Below are 23,977 nucleotides of genomic sequence, written 5' to 3'. Positions count from 1 at the left end.
TCAAACTTGTACTGAACAAAGTGAATAAATTGTAGGTCCGACTTGGTTTGCCTAACGATTATTTTCCCTTTGTCAAATTCCTAACTGCCCGGCCAATTAAGTATAGGCAGGCCAGCCATATATGCATGATTGTTCTGTGTCGGGTTTAATTGGTTTGTACGTATATCATGTTAATTGGCTCCATTTTATCACCGTTGGCAATATCAATAAGATTTCACCGTCGACGGAACATGCAGATTCTGGTATGTATATATATATATATATATATATATATAGGATGTGTATTTTGGTCGATCGGACATAATTCGACGTACTCATGCTGTATTTATCATATCTTTAAATTCGAACTTTATCCGCAACCTAGAATTCTAATTATGATCTCAACCCAACTGATCTAGTATATTTGACATGCGGTCTTTTCTAATATCATGTTACAAAAAAATGCAAAAATACGTACGTACATGTATTCCAAATGCATGCAACATAACTGCACGAGTACGTACGGTGGGTTTAACCACTTCAAAATGATCATTTTGGTTTCCGGTCGGAGATGATGAAGTAAAGAGCGGCTTTCACCGAAAGACCGATCGAGGAAGTTGGCTTGTGATTGCGTAAGGGCCGGAGCTGGTTCAATTTTATGGATGCCTGGATTTTTTTTTTAAATAATCTTGAGAGAAGCCACTGTTTGGGAGCAGTCACTTTGCACACTCTATGTGGCATCATCCCAACCATTCATCTGAAGAGAAGAAATTAATGGATTGTAGTGTGTGCATTGTGTGCACTACTACAGTGGATGCTATATAGCACTACTCTTTTTTTTTTTTATAAACAAACTATGGATGCCTGGACTTACCCGTACAGTAAACAATAAATGCATGGTTCGTATAATGTCGCGGGCACTAGGGACGGGTTTCATTTAGTAGAGTGGTTGAAAACCGACCCTATTGGACCGAAACCGCATCGATGTACTGGTTTTTAGGAAAGATACCGAGCAAAACTGCTTATGAAGGAGAATAAAATCGGCCGGCATAGTTTCAGCCATTTATCATCAGTTCATCGGTGTTCCCATCGGTTTACACTTTAGATAGACTAACACATCAAACAATTATACAACAAAATCATTACAAAAATGTTAGGAATCCAAAATACCAACCGAGAAAACTCAAAGCAATACTCCTCCGAAATTGAGCCATAAAAAAAAACTAGAAAAATTAAAAGAATCCCGTAAACAAATATCACAACAAATATCACAAAATTCACAACAAAATCATTCCAATAACCCCATCAACAAACTTCAAATGACTCGGAGAAAAGAGAGCTTGAAACAACGCAAATGGATGGAGAGAGGGAGGGACTGCAACGGGAGAAGAATCCCATCAACAAATCTTAAATGGATTGATGGCATGGAGGGGGAGAGAGAGAGAGAGAGAGAGAGAGAGAGAGAGAGAACCAAAGAGAGAGAGAGAATGGCGGAGAGGAAGTAAGGGGAAAGGGGGGCTCATGGGGTTTGGTATATTAAATCAAATGACGCCGTTACATATATATATTTTTTTTCAAAATCGTGAGTATAAAACGAAGCCGTTTAAATTACTTAAATGAAATGACGTCGTTTTACTTAAGATATATATATATATATATATATATATATATATAGTATATATATTATATTGGCCGGTTCGGCAGTTTGAAATTGGTTCAAACCGGGACCGAACTGGCTGATATAATATTCTTGTATTTCCTACCACTGGCCGACTGATTCTCCACCAGTTTCAAACTCTGGCAACTATATGACTATAATTTTTATTTGATTTAAAAATTATTTATAAATGTAAAAGTAATTAAAAATACATTTTTAGATCTAAATTATAAATTTAAATTTTGTAAATATGACTATAATTTAAAAATTATGTAATTTTTAAATTTACTAGTACATATTTTGTGCAAATTATAGTGTATTAGTTTTTAAACTATGTAGTTTTTAAATTTCTCAATGCATATTTTGTGAACAAGTCTAACAAATTGTAATATATATTTATATATATACAATTTTTAAAATATAAATATATATTTAATAATATATATATAAAAAAATGGGGCGGAAGAGGCGGATTATTCTCCTTCCATCAGCTAGGGCTGGGCCTTGATGCGGGCGGAAGAGCTGGCAAGTGGGGCGGGGCCCTGGCCCACCCCTAAAACCCATAATATACAAACAAATATTTAACTGTATGAGAGAAAACCCCATCGCTGGATGATAAAACAAAACAAAAAAAAATCCAACTTTACATTACAAAAAAAAGATACAATATTAGATTATAAAAAAGAAGCTTTTTTTTTTAACAACATAAAAAAAAATCGACTGAAAACGATTTTTTTTTTAACAAAAATATTAAAAATTGAGAGTATCCAGATTCCAAACCCACAATATACAAACAAATATTTAGCTGCATGAGGGAAAATCACATCGCTGGATGATAAAATAAAACAAAAAAAAAAAAAAAACCCAACATTACATTACAAAAAACAAATACAACCAACAAGATTACAAAAAAACCCACAAGATTATATATTTTCTCACAAATGTATACATCACATATAAGAACACAATCAAATACAAACTTTACAATACTGCATTATAAAAAAGATTATATTTTTTTACCAACATTCAAATCACACATGCAAAAAAAGTTATAACTCAGTTGGAAAAAATACAAATGACACAAAAAAATCTATATTTTCACACAAAAAATATAGAAAACCGAGAAAATGTAAACCCAAAGCCAATAAATACGAAACACGAAAACAACATCAAGAAGCTATTTTTTTCAGCAAAAAATATAAAAAAACTGAGAGTATCCAAACCTACAACATATAAACAAATATATTTAAATGCAAAGAAGACGTAAACCCAGAACAAAAGGTACGACTCCCAAGCTCAAAACATATCAACAAACATTTAACAACAAAAAAAAAAACACACACACATACACACACACACACCAAAAAGCCATTTGCTCATCAAAAAAATCCAAACCCAGAACACACAAACAAATGTCTAATTGCATGATAAAAGAATCCAATGCAAAAAAGCTAACATCCATGATAAATGCGAAAAAGCCAAAATTCGTGAAAACAAATATACAAAAAAGCTAAAATCCATGATAAAGATATAATTTTTCATAAAAGATACAAAAAACTCACAACATGGAAACCCATAAAACACAAAAACCTCATGGAAACTCATGAAAAAAATACACATTCTAAAAAGAAATTCAAAAAAATACACAAATCCAGAGGCAAAAAATGAACAAAACCGCATGAGAAAAAAGCCCAACACGAAAAAGCAAAAATCCACAAAAAAGGTACAATTTTTCACAAAAAATCTAAAAAATGCAAATCCATAAAACATAAAAAAACTTATGGAAACCCATAAAGAAACACACATTCTAAAAAAAAATCCAAAAAATTACACAAATCTGAAGACAGAAATCGAACAAAACTATGTGCAAAAATTACTTTTTACAAAAAACACAGAAACCCACGAAAAAAAGTACCAAAAATGCAAACAATACACAACATACAGACTCAAAACATACAAATGAAGAACATATCTTCAGATCGGAAGAGAAAAAAACCTACAAGACACTGCAAAAAAAAAAAAATTGACAAAAAATACAAACCCAAATACGAACAACCAACAATATAGAAACCAAAATCATACTAACAGAAAGCGAGGACGAAAATACAAAGAGAAGATGAAGCGAGAGAAGAGAGAAGATACCAACAGAGAAACCAGAGGGAAAATGAAGAAAGAGAGAGTGCAAAAAAGAAGAAGAGAAGAAGATACAAGAAAGAGAGAGAAGACGAAAAGGAAATAAAAAGGCAGAAGAAGAAAAAAAAGAAGATAAAGTTGCACCTTTGACACAATCACACTAAAAAGACCAAAATATCTCTACCTAAACGGATACAAAAGAATATATAAAAGGACATAAAAGACAAAATACTTTAAAAACGGACGGAATACACGGAGGATGACAATTTCACTATTTACCTATATCGCCACTTATTTATTCACTATAGATATATATTTTATATTAATTATATATATATGCTCAAACACAAGTTTATTAGATTACGATGAGTGATAAATATTACAATCCACTTTTATATCTATCACTCTTTTTATAAATTAAAACTTAATTTAGAGAATCTAATTTTAAAAATTAAAAACCGTAACAACTTTTAGTAAGTACACCCAAGATTGAATTGGTACGGTACAATTCATTTTTGGTAGGCATATGATTAATTGTAATACTTTATTTTTAGATTTTATCAATTTTAATCATACTTAACGTTATTTTATAAATCAAGATGAGAAATATCAATTTTATACTAAGCGATTTAGATTCAGAGATAAGTTGAGATAGGTTGAGATGGTTATAAATAGTAGAATAAATGTTGAATTATTTATTATATTTTGTATAGGAATTTGAGAAAGTTGTTTTGGAATTTAAAAAAATTGAATTGTTTATTATATTTTATATGAAAATTTTAAAAAATTATAATGATGAGATGAGATGAATTAAGATAAATTGAGGTGAATTTTAAATACAAAAGAGGCAGTATAGATAGTTGTAATATATTTGGATTATTCTCGGGCTACTCTTAATTATGATTATGCCGTAAATGCCAATGTCAAATTTGGATTAGGTAATTTTCTAAGGAGGCTTTTGCAATACCTGCTGAGGGATGGTTATTGGAAGAACAGTAGTCAATAACTTTTTTTGGGTTTTTGAAAAAAAAACTTAATTAATATGGTTAAAAAAAAACTCGTAACTGATCCAAGAAAATAAAAAATATTCGGTTTTTTCCGATACAGAAACAGTAAAGGAGGCAGTAAAATGCTTTGTCTCCCGAGACTTTCTCCAGATATATTATTTATTTATTTAGAGATAATGCTAGTCCTCCAGCTCCCAGACCGTTGGCATTTATTTTTGTTTTTATTTTTTATTTTTTTATTTCTTGATTAAAAAAATATTTTTTAATAATATTTTAAATATATTTTTTAAAAAAAGTATATTTTAAAATGTTAAAAAAGTATATGTAAAAAAAGTTAAAAATAAACACATCAAAATAATTAGCGGTGGCTGTAGTGCTATCTTAAAAATTAAAGAAAATGATACTTTCATCATTGGTTCTTATTGCTCAATGTTACCGTTAAAATTTTTTATTTTTTATTTTATTAAGTGATTAATGAAATGCTTTTTAATAATATTATGATTTTTTTCTATTTAAAAAAAAAAATTTAAAAGTGTAAATATATATATATATATATATATATATATATAAAAGACAACAAAAAAGAAGAAGACCAATTAAATCTAATGGTAGCTCTCAGTGAGAGTTGGGAGCGGTGGACGTAGCACCGTCCTTTATTTAATGATTAAGTAAATATTTTATAATGATATTATGATTTTTTTAAATATAAATATTATTAAAAAAATACAGGAAAAAATGCATTAAAAAAAGATGAATTTAGACCAAAATCGGTGGCTGTATTGCCAGTTGCCACCCATTTACAAAACCGTATAACCTGCGGTATTTCCTCGGAAAACCGTATAACCGTAAATACAAGTACCAAACCGTCTTCGACAATCGCACACGCTGTCCCTACAAACCGAAGTATTTCTCTCTCCTGGAAATGGGTTTGAAACTCGACGGCCTCTGATATAAAGTACGCCTCTAACCTTCAATTCCTCTATACCTTTGGCTTTCAATACTATTAAAAAAAAAAGAAGTTAAAAGTAAAAAAGAGAAAGGAAATTACCAAAAGTTTCAAATTTTGAATCGGATAGATCCTTTCTTAGGGTTCGGTTCTTCGATCCATTGTCGCCATCTTCATTATCATCTTCTCTTTCTCTGTCTCTATCTATCTTCTGTGTGTATGTGATGTGTGTGGTGTGCTGCATAGATCTTTCAAAGCGTTCAAGTAAATCTCCGTGATTAAATCAAAGCTAATGCCCCTTTAATGGAGATTTGATTATTGCAAGTTTCTCGAGGTAAGAGCAACGATTTTGAAATATCTGGGCCTGCCCTTTGGGCTGCCCAGAAAAATGAACGAAATTGAAGAATGTTTTGAATCTAATGGTTTCTCTGTTGTTTTCGTCTTTGAAAAATAATGTCTAGATAATCTCGACTGAGATTTGGGATTCTGGATTCTGTTTTCTCTTATTTCCTCGGCAAACAAACAGAGCGTCGATTTTCTTTTTTCTAAAGAAGATTTGTTACATGATGGTGTATTTAGCAGATCAATGTGAAGTTTTATCTTCGGAATGTGCTTGCGTTTGGTACTTATGTGGAAATCCATTTATTCTTAGATTTTTCCTCTATTTTTTTTTTTCTTTTCCTCTATCTTGCTTATTTGGATATGTTGCTTATAAATTTAATCTGACGTGATTGATTAGTGTCTGAGTGAGTCCTTAATTGGATATAGTTGCTGAGAAAACGGAAGAGATTAAAATTTTTAATTTTAGTTGAAATTAGGTTTTTGTCTACTCAAGTGGCAAATTTCCGTACAACTTGCCTTCTTCTACACTTCTGCAGTGGCCAAGCGAGCTTAGAAGGATGGCTTGTGTGCTGATGTGGTGTATTGGTTTTCTATTAATGCCCCAAGCTTTTAACTTGTGTTTGTTTCCAAAATCTTACCTGGTCAGAGAGTCTAATGCACCGCGAATTCCACACGATTTGCTGAAGACTGTGTCTTTTCAAAGGATATCCATCTGTCATGGTATCCTTTGTAGGAAAATGAACAGAATTGGCTGGACTGCACATTTGATTGCTTGTGTTTGTGTGTGAGATTTGAATTTTAAATGATTTGTTTTCATGCACAGAAGTGCGGTCATTTGAAAACAGAAGAATATGGTGGTGTCTTTATTAGGACTAGCAGCTTGTAGATTTCCTGCCCCGTGTTGTTTCTCTCTCTCTCTCTCTCTCTCTCTTTTTTTTTTTTTTTTTTTTTTAACCTTTTAAATTTCGTTTCCCTCTTCGTTCTGGAGTTCTATTCAATTTCTTTAGGAGTAAGCTCATAGTTCTATCCATTTATGCTTTTCGTAGTGTTCTTGGAGTGATGGACTCAGGTGATCTTGTACCTGTGGACGGGCTTGAGACAACACATCAAAATGGTGTTCACGAGCAACTTCCTGCCTATGGAGGGGATGGCATTGTTTCAGATAATGTAAAAGTGACTGCCGCTGGAAGTTCAGAGACTGCAGTGCCAAATGGGAATTTGGAGAATGTTGCTAAGTTGGATGCTGATGCAGCTATTAACTCATCTACAGGGGAAGTCAATGAGGGATCAGATGTTCCCTCCACATCTAAGGTAGGACGCTTTATTATGTTTGATTTGTTTGCTGAATAAACCCTTATGATTTGAATACTTATTGTGTGCCCATGGTACAGGACGGGGAAGTGAAAAACGCAGATCATTCAAAGCAATCCAAACCTCAAAAGGCTCAGGGAAAGAGCAAGAATGCAAAGGCCCCGAGCCTGAAAAGTGCTTCAGCAGCTGGGGTGACAGAGATCAATGATGGAAAAGATTTCGAGAGAACATCTACTTCAAATGGTTCAGTTGGTTTGAATTCACGCCCAACACAGCCTAGTAAAAGCAGATCATTCAATGACAGACAGGCTCAATTATCTAAGGTAAACTTTTAAGGTGGCTTGCTTTTGTAGCATGGCTGTATTTTAAATTCAGTTTACCACTTCTACTTCATCTTTTTTTGGCTGTATCTCCGTTTAACAGCAATCTGGAAAGTCTGTTGCAGCACTGTCGGAAGGCCTTGTGTATGTATTTCTTAACTTTGAGTGTCATTTTCTTATCTAACTTGTATGCGTTGGATGCTCTCAACCTTTGTCGCCAAATCTGACTAATTTTAAGTTTGTGAGACTGGAGTAGGATGCTCTTACTAACCATCTATGTTTGATCAAGTAAATTGATGAAGCTATTCTCTTTGCCTATTTGTGAAATTTGATTTACTGGATACAGAGATAAGACAAAACTGAAGCCCTTGAAAAAAGAACCTGGTGGTAAAGCTGATGACACAGAACCTTCCTCGTATCCTTTGGATTTTGAACATTTTTCTCTCGCTCTGTGGGTAAAAGGGAATGAATTGGGTGTCATTGACATTTATATCTGTGGTTATGAGAATATACTGCTGTCCATTAGTTTATCCTTAAGCACTAGTAAAAGTCCCTCAGGAGGAGATGCCAAATCTCGAAAGGCCGCTGCACTTCCAAACTATGGTTTCAGTTTTTGGTGTGATGAACGAGCTGAGAAGCGGAAAGAGGTTAGTTTTACACTCACTCCTGCTTGTATTACTATATGGTCTTCTCCTGCTTCTTAATATAGTCTTCTGTTATTATGTTGTACAGTTCTATTCTAAACTTGAGGAAAAGATTCATGCAAAGGAAGTAGAGAGGAATAACTTGCAAGCCAAGTCCAAGGTGATATTTTTGTATGTGTGATGAAATGTTGTCTGCATGTGCAATATGTCCTTACCATGAAAACTTTTCAATTGTTTGAAGGAAACACAAGAAGCTGAAATTAAGATGCTTAGGAAGAGTTTGGCCTTTAAAGCAACCCCCATGCCAAGCTTCTATCAGGAGCCTCCGCCTCCTAAGGTGGAGTTGAAGAAGGTAAGGTTTTATGCTATTTAGCGTAAGGCATTTTTTCCTGTCCACAACATGAAACGTGCCATGTATGGTGACATCTATGTAGATTTGCTAGCCTGTTCTGGCATACATATTCACGTTTTTTTTTTTTTTGAAAAAAAAAAAAGCACAAACCAGCTTATGTTAATTCTTTATGCCATGCACAAATGAGACTGGATATTAGCATGTGAGGTTGTTATTACATTGGAATTTTTTTTGTTCATAAAGCCTGTGTTACTTCGAAGCAGATACCACCAACAAGAGCTAAATCTCCCAAGCTTGGCCGAAGGAAGAGCTCTGAGACTGAAGGGAACAGTAGCAGTGATAGAATAGGCAGGCTAAGTTTGGATGAGAAAGTAGTCACGGAAAACCCTGGCAAAGCTCTCATCCATCTGAAGAAGCCACAACGAAAGTCTCTCCCTAGACTACCTTCTGAAAAGACCAATTTGTCCAAACCAGTTGCAGAAAAAACCACTTCATGTAAAGCTAAACATGAGGAAAATACCACCTTACTCGAGGCAACAAATGAAGAAGAGACCACCTTGGACAATGCAACAAATGAAGAGAAGATGGATATGTCCGCTGCAACAAATGAACCTCCATCTAACACTCAAGAGGTGGGGACAGCTCCCACAGCCGAGCCACGTGAAACTCAAGCGTGTAAAGATTACGGGATGTTGGTTGAAGAGCAGCCTCAACCCACCTTGATTCAAGAACCCACACAATAGGAGCATTAAACAAAATGCAGCAGTAGAATGAGATGTGCATTAATGGAGGAGCTCTCTCTATTTCCTGAAAATAAGAGGGTATAAGACCTGAATTATTTGACGATGAAAGAATGAAGGATTTATGCATTATGGTTTGTAATGTCGTCTTGTCCATAGTCAGCAGCATTGGTTATTTTGTGTGCTTGCTTTTAAAGTTGCTGGTCTTGTCATTAAAGTTTGCATTCCAGCTTGCAGCACTGTTTGTAACTATTTGTGAGGTTGTTTTCATTTATGCATCAATTTCCTCGTCTTTGGAAATGTTTTTTAAAAAAAAAAAAAAAATTGGGAGATTCTGCCATCGGATACTTCAGGATGAAATGGTATTGTTTCTTTAAGCCTATTCTACTGCACGAGTGGGTATTGAATCATTGATGATGGAGGATTTTGTGTTGGGGGGATCTTGATGACAGTATGAACTCGAGTTTTTCTAGAATGTTTTAAGAGCAGAATGAAGTTCAGACCACTTATAAATAATGGTTTTTTACTCTGTGTGAGTAAAGGATCTCCAATAGTGCTACCGGCGGGACTTAGGCGGAGGTTTGCGCGAGGGCACTCTCTGTGACTCTTTTGTGTTTTTGGGTTTGGATTGAAGACTGGACCGTTGGGATAGGGACACGTCTACCCAAGCTGAATCCCATTTTCTTCTCCCATGTGTATGACGACATATATCAAGTAAATGCTGAGAGTGAATGCAAAGCGATCGCATGAAAAGTCAGAATCTTTGTCAACACTCGAGCAAGGAAGAGGGTATCGACTATTAAAGTAAGTGTATACAAGAAAGACGCAACCAAGCAATAGAGGCAACATCGGAAGGCAAGAATATCAAATGCATTGGCAAGGATTAGGATGAGACAAGGCATCATCATAGGACAAGGACAAATCTGAGTTCGAGAATATCTGTAGCACCAAGGAAGAGTGATAACCATCACAAAGATGGTACGGATATTTAGAGATGGATCCGTTAACAGGACAAGCAATTTCCTGCATATTGTAACAAAAGGTCCAAAAGCACTCAACCAATGTATTGAACAAAATTCGGGCAAGAGAGATCCTTAAAAAAATGAAGAGAAAATAAGGCTGGAAAAGATGCAACCTTCATATTTGACATTGGTCTGGGAGAACACCCTCGGGAAACATTAATCTGGGATGTAGATTCTAGGGTACTGCCTGCGAACCATCATCTTCATTAGCGTCCCAAAGATATTTAGCGTAGGAACCAAGAACGTAACTGCATCCACAGATGAATCATAGTTAGACAATCAACGTTAATTCTTTTATTGGGGAGATGACGTCATTCAAAGATGTATCTTTCTAAATTAAGTTATATTAAGTAATACGTAACAAAGATTGATCATTTGCCGTTGAAAGCCAATCATGATTCGAATTAAACTACTAAGCAATAGACAAATAAAAATAGAATCTTTGGGGACAACCAACGGTGGATTACGAAACCGAGCTCACCAAATTTTCTAACAGAATTGAAGGAAATATTCCATCTTATAAATCACTGAAAAGGAAAAAAAAAATTGTAAACCCATAAATTGGTAGAGTTCTTTTTTATTTAAGTTTTGTCGTTACCAGTCATTAGGGGAAGAGTGAATGGCTCTATCAAAATAGGACTGAGCACGAGGAGCATCCTTGTGTTTATGCCAAATCAAGTCCCCGTAGAGACACAGAACATTCTCATTACCGGGGTCAGCCAAAATTGCTTTTTCACAGTACTCTTCTGCTTTCACAAAATCACCTCGCACCTGAACCCACCCAAAACCTCTCCATTGATCAGAATAACAAATGCATGCACTTTTCAACGCATAGTTTCGTAGATTGACGGTTGGCTTTACCTCTTTTAAGAAACTGGCATAGTTTCCGAGAAGAAGAGCGTCACCAGGGTACGCCATGATCATTTGCTGGTAATACTCATCCATCTTCTCACTCCCATTATCCCAATTCCCATTACCTTCGTTGCCATCTGCACTACCGCCACGCCCAACAGTACCACCACAACCAAAAAGACACCCTTTATCCAACCCAACCGAACTCCTCGACGACGCCGTTCCCGAACAAAGTCCCGCACAGAGGTTAATCTTTGTCCTCTTCGCTAGAGAAAGGCTCCTGGGCCTTAGATTGCTGTCCGGCATCGTTCTAGATATCTTCATCGCCCGGTTGTTGTCGATAGGAGAAGATGAAGAACTGGACGAGAGACACAAGGACAGGGATCGAGAGGTTGAGATCCGGAGAACCTCATCCGATTCCGGAAACGGTTGGAAAATACTACTACTAGTAGATGATTTTAAGATTGGTGAGGAAGCGCTTCTGAGAAGCATTTTTCTTTCTTTGTTGGGGTTAAGAATGAGAGATCCTGGGCGTGGTGGAAAAGAACAAAGTTTAAGAAACAGGTATGGAGTGTGATAGTTGTTTTATAGAAGAAGGAAAGTACCTGGATATTGGACACAACGCTCCTTTTGACTCCGCGTGATCCCTCGACCTAGTCCGTTGATCTTGATCTCGCTTCATAACTTCCGGCCACGTAAATAAAGTTTCGGTTGGTATATCACTACGCAATCGATTTTGTATTATCTATAATAATAAAATACTTTAATCAAAAAATTATTATATAAAAATCATTTCAGAAATTGATATGGTTTGATGTGATTAGTCATATTATAAAATTATTTTATTATAAAATAGATTTAACGGATCAAATAAAATCACATAAATTTATAAAATTATAAAATTATTTTTATATAATTTTTTTGTAGATATAATAATCCTCTATTTAATAATACACTCACAATTATTTTATAATTTTTTTATAGAATCCTATTATAAAATAAGAATATTTATTAAAGTAGTATAAAAATATCTCTAATTTAAAATATATTTGTAAAAAAAAAAAAAACTATATGTCTATCATTTAGATTCAGACTTTTGAATCTTATTTTGTTGATTTCATACTCACATTTGATCAACCCATAATCATGGCCCTCCAAAGTAGACGCTGAGATTTCCAGCGAAAATATATTAACACACAGATGGATTTCAAAATATTTACATTTGAGAGAAATATTACTTCTTTTTTTTGAAAAAGAGAGAAATATTACTCTTAATTCTACGTCTTGACTCTTGTATTTTAAATAGTACTTCTATAAACTAATTAAATGGCAACATAGTAAATATGACTATAAAATTTAATAGGAAGAAGAGGAGAATTACTCTGAATTTAATTTACATAATACAGTAAGTGGAGTGAGTTTACAGGCAGCCAACAACGCGAGAAAAGCGGTCCTTGACTCAATTCTGAAACAAACGAGTCAGTCAGTTGCATGCTCTTTTTAAAGGGATTTGGGTGCCAACAACTAGAAAGAGGCAGTCTGTCCTCGACCCATAATTTCTTGTCGTTGGTGTGAGACACGAATGCATAATCTCCAAGTAACTACTGTTCAACAGCGTACAAGTTTCAAAACCCAATTTTCCTTTGGAACACACAAGGAAGAAAGTTGCCTACTGATTAGAAATTGACGGAAACAAGCAAAAGCACATACACCAATCCATTGCATAACAAGAACATAAAATCTGGTCCATATTTCATTTCAATCCTGTTTTTGATTGGAATCATAGGGCACCGTGACGGATGATGACAACCGCCACATTACAATCAGCCTTTTCTTTCAAAAACTTCTTTCCCCCCTAAAGTTTTCACGTCCCCAGGTTCTTCAACCACCTAAAACCAAAGCTTTCAATTTCACGCCCCCAATTTGTCTAACACGTAAACAGAGAGAGAGAGCTAGCTTTTTCTGTCCAGACGGACGTTCTGACAAACTAGAAAAATTTACACGATGCTAGATCAAGGGGGTCATGTCCAAAACAGAGATCGTGAAGAAAAAGATTCATGAATAGGCAAGCACCAGGTTTCATTGACATCCACATCTCTAAACCGAAATAAAGACTACAAATTTTATTTATCATCACCCAATAGGATGTGAACAGCTACAACACAAAGGGCAGATAACAATTTCAGTACATCGTAAGGAGGTTGCCGATCACAGTTCGCAAACAAATGAAGCCTGAAAAACTAGGGCTTGGTGAAAAAAAACAATCCTCCATGAAGAAGAGATTGTCATGGCAGCCATTGTATAACCAGCTGCCACGGCCAAAGCCCCAGAGACACAAGGCACCAAAAACTCAAACTGCCAAGAGCAACCGGAACAGACACCTTAGGAACATAACCTGCCCTTTGAGGAAAACAGAGACCAAACCATAAGTCCATCACGTCCAGACGACAAGTTAAAAAACGTGACAGACTCGGTAAAAGACAATGGACAGACTCGCAACTGGTACAACAGTACAAAAGACTTTGCTTTGATAATAGCTTAGCATGCACCAGGGCATACATATCCGACACAAGGCTAAGCTAAAAACAACAAGTGCTGACACCCAGCAACATAAAAAACCACGATAATTTTAAAGATACCTTAATTCAGAGCCCGGTAACTATATTCTCAGGGAAATGCAGCCATTAAGAAAATGAAGCCCCATCATTTGGCGCAAAAAACTGGAAACAGATTTCCTTCATTAGGAAATCTGAAAAAGGGTTAATGGCTGTATTCCCTGGAAAAAGGAGCCGAGTAACTGAATGACTAAAGACCCATAGCTGATGGACCCAAAAACACGACCTGCTAAGCACAACCTGACGGGAATTACTGACCCCTGATTAATTCAACCTCGACCTTTCATAATGCAGGAATTAGGATTTTTCAGCCCATTCCCAGCTTAATGAAGGATGTCACACCTCCATAGCTGATCCACAAGCAGATCAACTGTGCTGATGCTGATTGCATTGCAGTGTTGGAGATTCAATCCCAAAAGACTCTGACCCAGTTTTTCCAAAGCAGGCAGGCTTTTGTCTGTCACCAAAGAGCACCCCAAAACTGAGAGGATCTGGAGATTGAATTGGTTTGCCTGGGCCAGGGCTGCAATCCCACAATCTGTGACTGCACACTTAGAAACATCAAGATCACTGAGCAACGAGCAGTTATCAGCAATTGCAACTAAACTAGCATCACTGATCTTGCGACAACCATCAAGATTTAGCATTTCAAGAGTCCACCCATGCAACTCAGCCAAGGATGAAACGACTTTGTCAGTCAGATTCACACAACCACTGAGATTAACCTTTACCAGACCAGCTTCACAGCTTTCAAGCAGGGGGAGAAACCCAGCATCTGTTATTCCTTGAAGCCCACTCAGGTCTAAATGCTGCAGTTGAGGGCATAGCTTCCCCAGCATTGCCACGCTAGCATTACCAAACCCAGGGCAGTGACGGATGGACAATGATCTCAGGGAGTTGCAAGGTGATGGTAGATGCAATCCCACATTTAGGTCCTTCATACCCAGGCAGTTCACCATAGCAAGGGCCTTCAGTTTTGCACCACAGTTTAAAAGTGCACCAAAAAGACCAACTTGGGTAATCATGTGGCACTCTTCCAGTTGAAGGCTCTCAAGGGACCCAGCAGCTTTGGCAAAAGAGACCAGCCCACCGTTGGATAAAAAAGCACATTTCCGGAGAGACAACTGTTTTAGGTTTGGGCAACCTTTCCCTACAGCTTCGAGCCCAGTATCTGTAACTCCTCGGCAAGATGTAACTGAGAAGGACTTCAATTTCTGCAATCCAAGGCCACTGCCCATGACCCAGAAGCCCCGCTCACTAACATTTGGAAGATTAATAAGGGCAAGATCAGTTACTGTCTTGCCGTAGTGTCCGAGAACAGCCAGAGATACATCAGTAATGTTCAATGCCTGGAGCTTCAACTTAGTCAAAACATAAGAGGTGGAAGATAACAAGCTTGCAATTCCTTGATCCCCGATATGGGGGCAATCTTTAATTGAAATGGACTTCAGATTGGAACAACAGCGTCCAATAGCTTGCAGACCTTCATTCCCAATTGAACATGACTCTAGTGTTAAATCAGTCAGATTAGGGCAGTTTTTGGCAATTGCAAGCACAGCCTTATCAGAAACTTCCGGACATTGGCAAAGGTCAAGCTTTTCAAGCAGATGACACCTATTAGCAATTTCAAACAGACCTTCATCTCCTATGGAAGGAACATTCCAGAGAGAGAGGCTTTTTAGGGAAGGGCAGCCACGAGCAATCGCCTTGAGGCCGACATCAGTCACCCTGCAAGCAGAGCTGCTTCCCTTGATCAAAAGCTTGCCCAGTCCGCCACGACTGGCAGTTCCAACAGCAATGGCAGCAAGTCTAACATCTGTTGCTTTCTTTCCTTCCAAGCTCCTAGTAAGGTAGCCATCAGTCTCAATTTCCTGATCTTCAGCCTTATTCTCAGTGCTCTTTTCTTCAGGCCTCAAATATCCAGTGGTTGAGTTGCTGCAGAATTCATCTTGACAGATATTGCTCAGAAGTGTAAGCCAACGCTTGGAAACAGAAGCACAGGCACTCCTCTCCTGGCCTCCAGGCAACCGCCTGAAGATCTCAAAGAGGCATTCATCTGGCAAAACTTCAATAGAGGCCCGCTTCTTCTGCTCAAACGTCTCTCCACTGAAAACAAACGGTGCACGGATGCGAGACCTTTTGCAAGGTGGAAAATAGACATCCACGCGATGACCAAGCGGCAAAAAGAGGCTAGATTCCTTGGGGTTTGGGTAAATTGACCCCCCAGCGCAAGAATCACCATTTCCTGAGAGCCAAAATGAACTAATTCAGACCAAATACTCCAACCAACTCAAATTATTATCAGCCTTCAATTCCCAAATCAACATCTTCGTGTATATTAATGTGCATGTAACACTGCAAGGTGTATCCACGATAAATGAAAGAATTATATCAAACAAACAAAAATTTAAGAAAGTTAAGAGAATAGACACCTCAAACTAGATAGTGGAGTTGTATAAGTATATCTAATGAATATCTCATAATGATTCAAGAACATAGCCATTAATGACGATGAGTTTCACTTTCTTCCAGTTGAAATCCAATGACACCAGTCATCTCACAGAGGGCCTCCCCGTGTGGAGCATGGTAAAACTTAAATTGTGATCTTGGAACACCACAGAATTACATGCAATAAAACTACCAATCACACAAATCTCAAAAGACCACCTCCAAGATTTCACAACCTTTCAAAAGATTACAGTCCAAATTAATTCAATTAAACAGAGCCACAAAAAAAAAGTAACCTTCAAAACAGAAGTTTACAAGTCAGTTATAATATTAAAATTGACTAGTACTTAGTTAAAAATTTTTCTGAAACACATCAAATCAAATACTCCCTCGTGAACAATAATATACCTTCTAGGAAAATTTTATTTATCGGTTAAAAAACTTCTTGGAAAAGATAAAGGAGGCGAACTTAAATATTTACCGTAATACTCGTCATAAAAATCCCCACAATACAGTTTGTACCGTGACGACCCAATAGGCCAAAAAAATACTCCCTACAGCCAGTCTAACCCACAACTTTAACACTTGTAGGAAACAAACAAAACAAATCACAAACCTCGATCTAGTTTCCTTTTCCTTCTTTCTCACCCACCAACATAACATCAACCAAAAGAGTATTATTAAGAGCATAATCTAAGATATCTCGTCAGATCCAACATAAAAAGTGGCTCTCTCTCTTCCAACGCATCAATCCATCTTCATCTACTTTAACGAAATAAGGATTTCATGAGAAAACGCATGAATCGAACTCATCTGACATAAGTAACACATCTTAGCAGGATGAACATATTCACAATTATAAAGCAAATGACTACAAAAATTAAAATGGAAACATCCGAGGCTCTCCCGTGAAACCTTAAATTACACAAATAACACGGCCCACAACCCATAACATCATAGAAACCAAAAAAACCCATCTTATCAACCTCAAGATCACAAGAAAACTAGATGTATATATCCATGATTTAAAAACAAAAACAAAACAAAACAAAACTTGACCCATACCCACAATCCCCATAACCCAGCAAACCCATCTTAAGAACAAAAATATACATCTCTGATCTAGAACTATACCAGCCAAACAACCACAGAATCAGAAATTCCAAACGGACCCACAAATAGAATCATCGTAAAAAAAATGAAATTTGAAACAAATACCCGAAGCAATCGAGAGCTTACCACTGAAACCGAAGATCTTAGACATGGGTACGGCTGAAAAAACCCCGGGAGGTCGAATCCGCACCGTTTTCCACCTGAAAACCCTCCAAAGAGAGCAAAAAAGAGAAACCCAAAGGAAAAGACCACGGCCAAAATCTCTTCGTACAGAGCTATAGGGCAGGAGTTCATGAGAGAAACAGAACTACCAGGACATGAAAACCCTATGAGATAGGGCAAAAAAAAGTAGAGAAAAAAAGAGAGAAGAAAGAGAAGGTGAGGAGCAAAATGATATGGGGCGGGGTGGGTCAATGGGGAACACTTTTTATTCGTGAGAGGAACGTGGGAGGTTGTGTACGTGACAATACACACAAGGAAACCCACATGCAATGTATTTGTGCTGAGAAGTGGATTCTCCCACCAAATGAAAACCAGGCATCCTTAAAGCGGTTTTCGGTTTTGCCTTTTGGTGAATTATGACTTGTTTGGATGCTCGGTTAATTCTGTCTTCGGCCCGTTACATCCTTAGATTAACTACTCTACTCGCAACACCATCAGCATGATATAACGTCACATTTAATACATTATGCTACCTGAATGACACGTTCATCATATTACAAACAACATTATTTTTCTGTTTAAAAAAACATTATTTTCTTAAATTCTCTATCTTAGTGTTTTAATAACAACAAATAGAATATTTAAGTTTCTCCAAATCGATCAAGAGTCAGATGATCTGATAATATATAATATAGTTCTTTAAATAAAAAATCTAAACTTCCTATTCCCTGTCTAAAAAAAAATTATTAAGAAAAATCCATATTTCTCACGAGGAAAATATAGAGGATTATATATGAAATTTACCAATAGAAGGGGGAGGAGAAATAATGGTACGAAAATACACTGAATTTTTGACTACGCGTTAATTGACTTGAAAATGCTTCGTGTGTTGCGTTTTGAATGGGACTTAAATTTCTGCGCAGTGGGAGGCAATGACGCACTTCCTTGTAATAAAGCCAGCGCCCAGATGCATGCACGAGCATAAATAAATAAATAAATAAATATTACGTCTGCGAAACTTCCAGCTTGGAATAAAGCTGGTGCCACGTTCGTACGTTAAACTTGCTATTCCACCTAAATTTGTATTTCTATTTGTATCTGCGATGAAAGGAAATTAATGTTTCCATCGGACTTCTTGGGGGGTGGGGGGCCCCGAATAATCATCACATACTCCAAACTCTGTTATCTCACCCTGTCACATTCACGTGTGGATCCCATTTCCCATTTGTCTAAGTCCATATCATCATTTATTATTATTATTATTATTTTTTTATGTGGATCATCTTCCACAATTTTCTCCCCTCTAAATAATTATTTATTCATATATATAACAGATGGATCATGAGTTTAACAACATTTCATATTATAATCATCATTTATTTATCATATTATAAAATAATTTAAGTTCACCTCTTTTTTCACATGGACTGATTAATATATACATATATATATATATAGAACTTTTATTTATAGTCTTTAAGTGGAGACTGCATATACAGACACATTATTAAATGAGAAAAAACATCATTTTAGAATGAATAATTTTATAATTTTAAAAAATTTTAAAGTTAAAATAGCTTAGGCTTGCATTGCAGTTTCTATTTAAAGACTGTACCTAGCATTACTCATATATATATATATATATATATAATATATATACGTATGGCCATAGCCTCGTAGGTTCCTCTCCCTTGAAAATGGGACCATCCGGTTTAATGATATGTGATATTGAAAGTTGAGTAATATTAGTCTCTCCCTTGAAAATGGGACCATCCGATTTAATGATATGTGATATTGAAAGTTGAGTAATATTAGTCTAAGTTTAAGGCTTTTTTCAAGTAGGTTATAAAGTGATTACACAAAAGTAATATTATAAATTGACATGATTTAATATGATTCATCAAATTATAAATTTATTTTTATTATAAAATAAATCTAATAAATTAGATGAAATTACGTTAATTTATATTATTATTTTTATGTAATTAACAATCTTTATATATATATATATATATACACACACCACCTAGTCCAACTTGACATTTTTCAAAGTGTTCCCAAGATCGAAAGTTGCACATGCATCTATGATTCATTTGAACCATCCCGGTACACCTCCCTACCCACACATTCACATTCACACATATATTATGATTCTTGCCAACTTAAAACTCCCCAAAACTTTACCTATTTTTAATGAGTTTTGAAGGATCCAGTTGTGCAACCATGTCCTTTGCCATATAATATATATGATCGAAATCCTTGCTTATTCAGGGGACGACATGTGGGTAATTATGCGCGCACACACATGATATATATGTATACAGGCAGAGTATCGGGAGCAAGTGGGGGGGCCGGTTGCATTATATTACATGTGAGCTAGCTAATTGAGATCATGAAAATAACATTCTTAATTGCAAATGCTTATAAGCATGGTTTTGTTTTCACGTTTTTCAACACATGAAGGTTTTGCGTAAAAACCATGTCTTATATATTTATTAGCCTTTTTTCTTATATCTTCTTCCAACAATTTAAAGCAAAGCCACCTTGCCACATTTATTAAATGTATAACCCTTTTATTTATATTCTGAAAATGAAAACCCAAAATAAAGAAACGTTTTTAGAGGACTTAAACATTTTGCCATCTTCATCATAGACAGATATATATATATAATTATTAATGTAATTATACTATTTTATTAAAAATAATCTTAATTTTGCATAAATATATTCAATATTCTAAATAGAAGTGGTACTACTTATAAGAGATATTTTAACTTTGTATTTTTCTAATAATTCAAATGTAGTTGGAATTCCTATTGAAAATATCAACATGCAATTTCAAAGGAAAGGAGACAGAAAGGGCCCAGCTGGCTATCAGGGGTTCTGTATGCAATGCAATATGCATAGCATGGACTACCCAGTCCTCATATATATAAGAATAAGAATGGTGGAGTTGTACGGATCATGGGGGGAGACATGAGACCCGGTTCATCAACTTTTTAATTAGACCAGGACCTCATACCTGTAATATATATATATATATATATATATATGGTGTTTTCAAAGTGTAATATTAGCTTTTTGACCCACTTGGGAAGTTGGAACCCCACGCATTCAATCATGTTTAACTTGCTTGTTCAACTTGACAATAATCTAGTATATATTTCCCATCTTAATTAGCAAAGTTATCCCCAATTGCACTTTCTTTTTTATTTTTTCGTGCTTACAATAATTGAATAATCTAACCCAGCTTTAAACCCTATTTATGAATTATTCTTATTGACATTCGCACAAATTAACCATGGTTAACACATCTAATTAGATCCATGCAGGCTCCACCATAAAATTATGATGCAATATTAGCTAAAGCAAGTGGGTTGGCTCCATTAGATTAGATATATACGCCATTCATAAATTTAGAGCAATACTATTATTTTTTTTTATAGTACTTGATACAATCATAAGATATATATAAGTTTTTCACATTCTTTTTTTAAAAAAATTAAAATTTATTATTAAAAAATTAATTTTTTTTATACAGATATCATATTTACTTATTTTTTTTAAAATAAATACACGAGTCTGATACATTTTATGACTACAAATATCATTTATCTAATTTTTATTACAAATATAATAATAAAAAAAGTAAAAACAAAAAGTGGTAAGTGATATGGAAATTCATCTATGAACTCCATTATCTTTGCCATATGTAGATAATCATGTTGATACTCAAGTAATGTACGAAGGCTATATAGACAGATGGGGAAATGGACATTTCTGATTATGGTTTTTTTATCGATGATGTTCATAATATTATTGTATCAAACGCATGAGATTCTTGTCTCGAAACCTGAGAGTGATCAAGGACATGCAGTAAAATCTTGAATGGAGTAACGCGAGTGGCGTTGTGAAAAACACTAACATTATAGCGTGCGTGCGTGCGAGGCTTATGCCTAATTTATAGATTGAAAATGAATTACTGCTGCTTGCCTTGACGAAAAAAAGAATGCAATCAACTGTCAAGCCCTGTGGGTGGGGAGGAGAAGTTTGCCTGTGGGACTTTGTGGTAAACTTTAGGGCAGGTTTAGGAGGTGGGATGAAACATAAAATTTTTATCTCATCTCATCTCATCATTACACATTTTTTAAATCTTTATACAAAATATAATAAACAAATCAATTTTTTTAAATTTCAATTCAATTTTTTTAAATTTTAATATAATAATAATATTAAAACATAAGAACTGTAAGAACGCCCCCACCCCATTCCCCACTTACGTACGTACAGATCAATGTCCCATGTGATGCGCCAGTGCCACCAAATCCATGACTCCCTTCAATTTTTTTATTTTTTTCCTTTTCTTGTAAAATATGGACATTTTGATTAGTCTCTACAGTACTAGGCTTTAGTTTTTTTTTTTAATATATATATATATATATATATATAAATGTAGACACACACACATGAACATATATGGGCCTCTGATCAATGACTTTTTAGGGAATGTGACATATTTATAAGTAACATGGCATAGAAGTTTTTTATTTTATTGACTTCAATTACTTAGCGTCGTGATTTTCATCACATTATAAAACTAAATCACAAACACGTACGACATGAGCGGTTCAGCTGTCTGGTGGGAATGTGGCATATAGACAAGCCTCTTCCTAAGCCCCATCTAATGCCATTTGGTAGAGGTTCTAAAATCTGTGACAAAAGGAAACCTCTCCACACTTACATCAAGTCAACATCCTTCTTCCTTCGCCTTTCACCGACTAAGAAGCAAAAACTTTTTTAAAATAAGGAAATGATAGTTGTAGTTATAAGTGTATATTATACAGTCATTTAAAAAAAATATATAAAATTTACATTAAAAAAAATTAATTTTTTAATAATAAATCTCATTTTTTAAAAAATATTTATACGATTATATATAAGATTATTCTTAAAGCCGCTCCAGTTCAAAGACCCACGTTTCATTTTTCTGTTGGTATTATTTAAAGCTAAGCATGGCATTATTAGCATGGGAGCAGCCACCCACCTACACAGAATATTACTGGAGCACACTACCACGGTATCCACGAGGATTATATAAAGAGTTATTCTATATAGAATCCACTGTAGAGGGTGCACTCATTGCACACCTTACGTGGCTGCTGTCTAGACAAAACCTGCGTTTTGATTTCTTTTCTTCTGCATTCAAATTTTAGAGCTCCATTCGTCCATTCAAATTTCAGAGCCCCGCGAAATACCTCCTCCCTCGCCCGCGTCGCGTCACCTTCCTCTGCCCAACGCCCCCTGGCGATGCTATTTTTCTGTCCAGCGAACGAGCTACGCTCCTCCGTCTGCCCAGTGCCACCACTCCCCGAGAGGCTTGGTTCTTTCTCTCTCCTAGGGCTAGCATTTCACACTCTCTTTATCTCTCTCTGAGGCTTGGTTCATATTTTCTGTCCCTCAGAGATTCAAAGCCGTAGCTGGTTGTGGAGGCTCCCAAGGCGAGCGATGCCATTCAGTTCTACAAAGCTGCGTTCGGCACTGAAGAGCTCGGCCACACCATGCAACCCGAGCACAAAGCCGATCAAGAGCTCCCTCTCATTCTCTCTACTCAGCTGAAGTGATGGCTCCACCTTTCTCGTCTCTGACCTCACTGATGACCCTACTGCTCTGTAAGCCTCCCTCTCTCTCTCTCTCTCTCTCTCTCTCTCTGTATATACTTGTTCCGAACATTCTTTGTAATTTACTGGAGTTTTTTTCTAGATTCTCGCCTCTGATCAAGTTTTGATCTCTGTTGTCTTTTTAATGTTTTTGTCCTTTAGTCATGTGTGTTGTCCATTTTCGATCCTCCATGTATGTTTAAGTCCGTTTGCTTTCTTTTTGAATCTTTTAGACCTTTCATTTTGAAGTTTTTGCTCCTGTATGGTCTATCTATGATCTAGCTTTGGCGTGGTTTCAGCTAGTTAATGGGCTTTTTTTTTTTTATAATTTGTTGTTTATGGCTTTTGATTTTGTTCTTGTCGCTACTTTTTCATGCTGGAATAAGCAAAAGATATCAACCGCAAAAGATTTTGTTCTTGTTGCTGTTTTCATCCTTGTTTTCTTGCATTCAAGATTGATTTCTCATTATTTTCTATCCAATACTTCATCAATTAATTGATTGTGACTACTGTTTCTATTTCTTTTTGTTTCTGGGTTTTCATTTGTTATGAAAAGTGTTGATGCTGTCTAAATATCTAGTGTTTGGTCGATGAGAGTTTTGAAAAATAACAGAGAATTTATTGGTTGAATGATCTAAATATGTATAAGCTTGATCTATCATGCAATTTGCTTTTCT

General features: G+C 35.7%; 3 protein-coding genes across 8 annotated transcripts; 1 reads left to right on the top strand and 2 right to left on the bottom strand.

Moving 5' to 3' along the window:
• Window positions 1-5,614: 5,614 nt before the first annotated feature.
• On the top strand, window positions 5,615-9,791 carry LOC108992207 (protein WVD2-like 6). Of its 4 annotated transcripts, none has more exons than XM_035695773.1 (9): window positions 5,615-5,731; window positions 7,111-7,375; window positions 7,456-7,698; window positions 7,799-7,839; window positions 8,042-8,110; window positions 8,246-8,342; window positions 8,428-8,499; window positions 8,581-8,691; window positions 8,955-9,791. In XM_035695773.1, the coding sequence occupies exons 2-9, from the start codon at window positions 7,124-7,126 to the stop codon at window positions 9,432-9,434; spliced, it is 1,365 nt and encodes a 454-aa protein (XP_035551666.1). In that variant the 5' UTR covers window positions 5,615-5,731; window positions 7,111-7,123; the 3' UTR covers window positions 9,435-9,791. The 4 variants fall into 4 exon arrangements, with proteins under 4 accessions (XP_035551666.1, XP_018822228.1, XP_018822229.1 ...); XM_018966683.1 differs by having other exon boundaries at window positions 8,240-8,342; window positions 8,955-9,606; XM_018966684.2 differs by lacking the exon at window positions 5,615-5,731 and adding an exon at window positions 5,762-6,056.
• Window positions 9,792-9,866: 75 nt separating this feature from the next.
• Window positions 9,867-11,842, bottom strand: LOC108992209. 3 transcript variants are annotated; one of them, XR_001996289.2, is made up of 3 exons: window positions 11,052-11,842; window positions 10,567-10,701; window positions 9,867-10,454 (listed from the first exon to the last, which is right to left on the bottom strand). XR_001996289.2 is itself a non-coding variant. In XM_018966686.2 (3 exons), the coding sequence occupies exons 1-3, from the start codon at window positions 11,795-11,797 to the stop codon at window positions 10,629-10,631; spliced, it is 729 nt and encodes a 242-aa protein (XP_018822231.1). In that variant the 5' UTR covers window positions 11,798-11,842; the 3' UTR covers window positions 9,867-10,628. The 3 variants fall into 3 exon arrangements, 2 of the variants coding, with proteins under 2 accessions (XP_018822231.1, XP_018822230.1); XM_018966686.2 differs by having other exon boundaries at window positions 9,867-10,701; window positions 11,052-11,224; window positions 11,315-11,842; XM_018966685.2 differs by having other exon boundaries at window positions 9,867-10,701.
• A 1,507-nt stretch (window positions 11,843-13,349) lies between these two features.
• LOC108992206 (EIN3-binding F-box protein 1-like) lies at window positions 13,350-17,887 on the bottom strand. The gene is made up of 2 exons (XM_018966681.2): window positions 17,608-17,887; window positions 13,350-16,165 (listed from the first exon to the last, which is right to left on the bottom strand). The coding sequence occupies exons 1-2, from the start codon at window positions 17,630-17,632 to the stop codon at window positions 14,244-14,246; spliced, it is 1,947 nt and encodes a 648-aa protein (XP_018822226.2). The 5' UTR covers window positions 17,633-17,887; the 3' UTR covers window positions 13,350-14,243.
• Between the last annotated feature and the right edge of the window lie 6,090 nt (window positions 17,888-23,977).

Source organism: Juglans regia, chromosome 11 (assembly GCF_001411555.2).
Source record: "Juglans regia cultivar Chandler chromosome 11, Walnut 2.0, whole genome shotgun sequence".
In the NCBI taxonomy this organism is placed as follows: domain Eukaryota; kingdom Viridiplantae; phylum Streptophyta; class Magnoliopsida; order Fagales; family Juglandaceae; genus Juglans; species Juglans regia.
This window is presented reverse-complemented; position numbering and strand designations above follow the sequence as displayed.